Source organism: Brachionichthys hirsutus, chromosome 2 (genome assembly GCF_040956055.1).
Source record: "Brachionichthys hirsutus isolate HB-005 chromosome 2, CSIRO-AGI_Bhir_v1, whole genome shotgun sequence".
Lineage (NCBI taxonomy): Eukaryota > Metazoa > Chordata > Actinopteri > Lophiiformes > Brachionichthyidae > Brachionichthys > Brachionichthys hirsutus.
Window position 1 is genome coordinate 5,793,941 of NC_090898.1, and position 6,000 is coordinate 5,799,940.

The window sequence follows — 6,000 nt, forward strand, 5'->3', positions numbered from 1 at the left end:
AGGCTTAAACACAAACATAATAGTGCACATGCTCACATATGAAAAGCTGCTCTGGCCCTTTAGAATATCTTGCAGACCAGAGAGCGGTAGAGCAGGCAGCGTCATAAAACGAAGCATTGACACGGACTTGCATTGCTGTTTAAGTCATGAGGTTGCCCTGCGGTCTATTTAAACTGTCCAGGCAAGCAATTTGCTTCCTCCCACGAATGAGCAGACATTAAGATACCAGTAAGTGAAGGAGAAAGAGAAAGAGATTTGTTCTTCACAGGGTTGAATGTGCAGCTCAGAATAAAACCAGACATTAGCAGGTGATTCATTGCAGCTGCAATTCCAGGAGGCTTCCAAGAAGTCCTGGCACATGATTCCTATATATTTTGTACGTAGAATTCCTTTAGCTCAGGTCTGTAAATATACACATCCATTTTCACGGAAATGAGTTTGAGTTATTATGAATGAGTGAGGCTTTGTTGAATTGTCCAACATTATGCAATATTTTCCAAAAACCAAAATACGTTTCCCTTTCTGGACCACGGCTGTCCCTGAAATGAGCGATATGCTTTTTATTTGCTTTACCTCTGGGTCCTGGGATGCACCTTTTAGATTTGAGGATAACTACGACATTATAGTCAGCTTCAGACCAAGGAAAGGAGGAGAAGCTACAGGTGTGCAGACATCCCATCATGAAGACGAAGGGCAATTTCGGCAACGCTTATTCAGATCAAACTTGGGCTTGACTCTCTAATCTAATTCTACTGCTCTTAATAGAACTGGAAAGATTACACGGAAAAGATGAATGTATCTAAAACCAACAAACATTTGTCTGTTTTCTTTTCTTCAGATCCATGGAGAGGAGGAGCAGAGGCGTTTTGAAGACGGCAAAGCACGTTACCTCCAGAATAAAGCAAAGAGACTTGCAGAAAAGGAGCGCCAGATGTGATATTTACCTGCTTACCTCAGTTAAACACCTGCAACTGCAGCACATCGACCTCGTACAGCTAGTATAGTGCGAAAGGACGTAAAGCTCACTGTGTTGTTCTGTAACTGTAGCCGCCTGTTGAACCTACAGTAAACCTGTCGATTATTTGTCTCTACAGCTACATGTTAACACTGCATAACGCAGAGTACAAGTATTTACCTAAGAGTGCATATTTTTATTGACGTACGCAGTGCAAAATGGGAGTCTGACTGTACATACAGTACAAGCAGAAGACACTGAGATCACGATCAGTTCAAAGCGATGGTCTGGGTGAAAGGAAAACGATGAATAAGTGAGTGAATAATCACGAATAAAAGATCCAAGCGTGATTCTGGGGCTCGTGCCTTGTGTCCTTGCTAGTTTTGATGACGATGATGATGTCATTTTCTTGGGCATGCCTTGGCAGAAAGGGCACATGCTGTCTATTTTTTCAACGCTGTGTCTTTCACAGAGAAATCCGAGGAGCTTTGGGGCTTTGACTCAGCTCACATCTCTCCCAAGCCCACCCCTCTGCCTTCCTCCTCTATCGCTCTGTCACTCTCTGAGTCCAGTGTTGGCTCTGCCAGACCGTTCTCTCCTACCAACGTGTCCTAATCCACATTCTCCTGTAATATCACTTTATTCCATCCCTCATTCACTCCATTTGCCCCCCCGTTTCTCCCCCAGTCTTCACACATGTTGCTCCTTTTGATGGATAGGAGTGGTAGGAGCCAGACCTGGATGATAAAAAGACATCTGTCTTTTATTTTATCATGTAGGTTTTGCACATGTACGCCAACAACCAACCAGTTAGAAATCAATATAAAAATATGTGTTTGAAAAATCTGTGATAATTACCAATCCATAAAGTTCCCTGTTCAAGTATTTAATATTATTATTTTTGGGGGGACAGAGGTAATAAAAAGATCCAAAGCCTTGAGAATTATTAGCTCCATAAAGAAAAGATAACCACGGGTCTTAAACCTCAGCAAAATGTTTTTTTTGTTTGTATCGGTGCTCCTCGTATTCTTTCCCTATACCCAAATAGAAACCGAGTCCTCATTGGATCTTGCAGATTGTTATGTTTTCAATTGTTCCCCTTGTATGAGTGCTTTTCATTTCCTCCATGAAAATAAAGCAGGGAGAAGGAGGGGGTGTATCTATTTTTAACCCTGGTGAAGTTGAGACATCTCGGAGGAGGGTAAATAAAATTCAGGAGAGGAGATTCATCTAAGATAAGGTAAGACTTTGGGGGAAAAGATTTGCTCATTGAAAAGCTTAACGTACAGCCTCATTACAGGTTGACTGACTGAATATGGTAACCATGATTACTAATGTGGAAGTATAGGGTTTCCTTTCAAGGTAGCATCAAAATACTGAAATGGTTTAGGTTTAGAATTCGAGTAGAGAGAGGCAACAGTCTTTGTGCCTGCAATGACACGATAGCAGGCAAAGCTTCGTGTTGAACCGCTTTTTCATTTCACAGAAAAAGAGAAAAACTAATCTCAGATTTACCCTAATGTCTTCAAAGTAGGGGGATCAGCCTCCCCCAATGCAGAGAGACTAACAAGGCTGCTAGAAGATGAAGAAGATGCAGGAGGAGAAAAGTTGTTAGAAGGTAGATAAATAAAAGTCTTTGTTATCAAGATTTAACTTGACATAAATCAGACTTAGAAACCTGAGGCGTGGCCCACATATTACTTCAAAGTCAGTCGTGAAAATGTGTTTGGAAGGGTTTCTGCTGTTACCTTCTGCTACCTGTAGAATTATTATCTTGCAACCCAATGTTTCCATTTTTCATGAAAGCTGTTTTGTTTGTAACTCCTGGAACACCTTCACAGAGCAAAAGATGCAAGTGCTACATTCAGTAAGCCTCTGTTGTCTGGGCTTGCCGCCAGCAGGGCTCTCCTTGCAGCGGCGTAGATGATGGACTGTACTTTGTCTGGCCTGGAACCTCCCTTTCTTTCAGCCACAGGGGAGCCTATTTGGAGTCCCGGAATTAAGCTGCCAAACCTGAGAGGTGGCAACGATAACAAGACATAGGAAAAGTAGATTGTAAGCAAGCGAGCACATGATATTCAGAACAGTGTTAAGTATTAGTGTGTCTGCGCTTGAGTGTGTGATGTGGTGTGTGATCATGGAGGGGGGGGGGGGGGGGGGGGTGCCTTCTGTTGCTTTTTATTTCCAGGCCACCTACCATCACACAGGAGAGGCTCGACATGGACAGTCTGATTCTTCTAGCAATCTTTCCTGCCAGGTCCAGTTCTAATGACACTCTCAGAAAAGTTCATGCCATCTTGTCAATCACATCTCACACGTGCCCAGTCTTAATTTAATAAGCATCTAGTTCTTTCATGCTGTTGTTGAACATGCCCCCCCACCCAACACACACACACACGCACACACCTTCTCATCACCACAAAGCCTCCACCACCACCCATGCCCAGGCCTCGCTGATGCAGTTTGTCTTGAGAGAATATTATCTACGGTACTGTAATAACTGTTTTTTTAAAACTTCATTCACATGCCTCTCTTGACTGAAAAGGACACACATTTTTCTCACCTAAAATACCATTTTGAAAATAGGACTAATTCAGACCTTCTTAAAATCCCATCTGAGGATTGATATCACTGCTTTTGTAAATATCACGACTTGGGTTGTTAAAACTGTCATCGTGTCTGAGGCTTTCAGCTCATTCACTAACGAGCTGTTAGTGGAACGATCCAGTCTAGCTCTTCCACCAAGGCCGACAACATGTAAGAGATCACAACTTTCTCTGTGGTTTTGGACCTGTTGTCCTCCGACACGTGCTGTCAGTGTGGATGCAGGATGCACATCTTTTATTTGGATGCGCTGTGCACTATGCCATTGTGTGACTCGACTTTTAAGAATGTGCGCCTTGAGGCCGTAGTGTAGCTTTATGCTGGTATTAACTGGCTCAGGGACATTTCCTTGTGTCAGCATCTGGAGCAGTTATTATTTTAAGACAGAACTGTGGACCGCATAAGCAGCTCCAATAGCTGTACTGCACATAAATGAATGGGGAGCCGACATCGTGCTGCAGTCATCAGCCTATCCAGTCCACAAATGAAAATAATCCTGATAACAGTGGCAAATATCCACTGAGCAGGGACCGCTGTGCCTCCGCTCCCATGTTTGGCCAATTAGTTTTCTCACTGGGTACAATGTAAGCCTTGGGGGGGGGGGGGGGCTGTTACAGAATCATCCGGGGAAGGAGTCTTACATAACAAGTCGTATAATGTAAATGAAAAAGGCCTCATTTGAACACGCGTGAAGATCATTAGAAAATAAAAGAACGCGATTCACACGTGTTTTCTGAATGGGATGCTTCAAACAAGCCTTTTATAATAACATGGAACATTAGAGTCTGTGGAATGTAGACTTCTGACCAACAGCCACGCTGCACATCCCCTCCACGAGGCTTCATTTGATCACTCTCCACCTCCTTCCACGGTCCTCGTGGATTCATCCAGAGGTTGTTGCAGCAATAACAAAGAAAATGTGCAGCAAACAGGAGCGGTGCGCGCTCTGCCAAAATGCCGACCTCTTTTCCATGAATTATTTCTTATTGCGGTTCACTCCCACGGCCACGGTGCGTGCGACCCGTGCACGAGCCTGTGTTGTCGCGGGGGCGCGCGCGGCAATCATGCCTCATCCTTTGCTCGCCTCGTCCGTGCATGTCGGAGAGCAAACGAAGCAGCCCGTCTTTTAGTCCGAACTCCAACGACCCGGTGCGCCCGCGCTCACGCCGCCATGCCACTTGGTGAAAAGGACATTTGTAATCCCGATTCATCGATACATTATTTTGCTTTTTCCTCCTCCAGAGTTGGAAGCGGGCAGCGAGATAGGAGCACGGATCTGCGCTGATGTGTTTGAAGGCTCATCCTTCATTTCGCGCGGGTCGCTCCTTTAACTTCGACGCCTTCCGCGCGCCCGCTGCTTCGGGTTTTGGGGATGTAAACGCCGCGAAGCCGGTTTGAGGGAGCCGAACCGATGCGATTGAGCCTGAGCGTCCTCATCCCTCCGGAACAATGAGCCGCTAGGAGCCGAAACGTGCAGCGAACTAAAGGTAAGATACAGACGCGCACAGCTGAACGCAGCGCGCCGATGCCGGACGCACGGCGATGAGATGACGCGGTTCAAGCGGCTGCGCTGCTGAAGCGGCTGAAGCGGCTGAAGAAGAAGCAGAAGTAGGACTAGTTGTTCAAACGTTTCATGGTGCGCCTGATCTGACCTATTTTAAACACCAATGAAAAAGGCAAGCAAAACAAATGCAGACAAGCAGGCTGATGTGTGCAGAAAACGCACACTTTACTTTAATCTTATTTATCTGTGAAGAGTGCGTTCCACGCTGCGTCTGTGGGCAGGGGCAATAAGGGTAACTATATCAAGATGCAGGCGTGGGTTTGCACGAAATTACAAAAATTAAACAGCGAGGTAATTAATAAAGACCCCCACCCGCCCCACGTGCACTTCTATTGATTATAGGCAGCTTGTGATGCAGTCATATCGGGTTTCCTGCAAACGCAAAGCTTCTATCACACGAAAGGCGGACGCGCAAACTTAGGCAGCTTATTTGTGTTTGATCACATCTGCTTTTATTTTCTGCACCACTTCCGGAGTCTCGTTCTTGGTGTATTTTGGTACATTGTTGTGTGGCAATAATAGCATATTTAAAGTTATTACTGTTAGGGATGATTTGACGTGAATTCAGATAAATAGCTAAATTCCTGTATCAACGTCACTTGCACAGAATAGATTATTAACGATGCATTTACTTATTTACAGTATTTTTTTATGATTGACTTGTCAAAAATAATTATTCTCACTTTGTTTACGCTTTTCAGTTTATTGAAGAAAAATACTGAAAATACAAAGAATAAATTAAACTTGAAAAATGAAATGAGCAAAATGATTTACAAGTAATTTGCTCATAACCTTTTCTAGTTTTAAATCTTTCAACACAGTATTACAGCAAAACATATGCAAGTTCCTACTGCTCTCATCAGAAATACTGTTTCTG

General features: G+C 44.1%; 1 protein-coding gene across 1 annotated transcript in view; it reads left to right on the plus strand.

Moving 5' to 3' along the window:
* Nucleotides 1–1,303, plus strand: part of acot7 (acyl-CoA thioesterase 7) — a 39,377-nt gene extending 38,074 nt beyond the window's left edge. Inside the window, exon 9 of the mRNA XM_068746854.1 lies at nucleotides 839–1,303. Coding sequence (XP_068602955.1) covers nucleotides 839–937 — 99 coding nt within the window. The 3' untranslated portion in view covers nucleotides 938–1,303. The remainder of the gene's footprint in view (nucleotides 1–838) is intronic.
* Nucleotides 1,304–6,000: the final 4,697 nt, after the last annotated feature.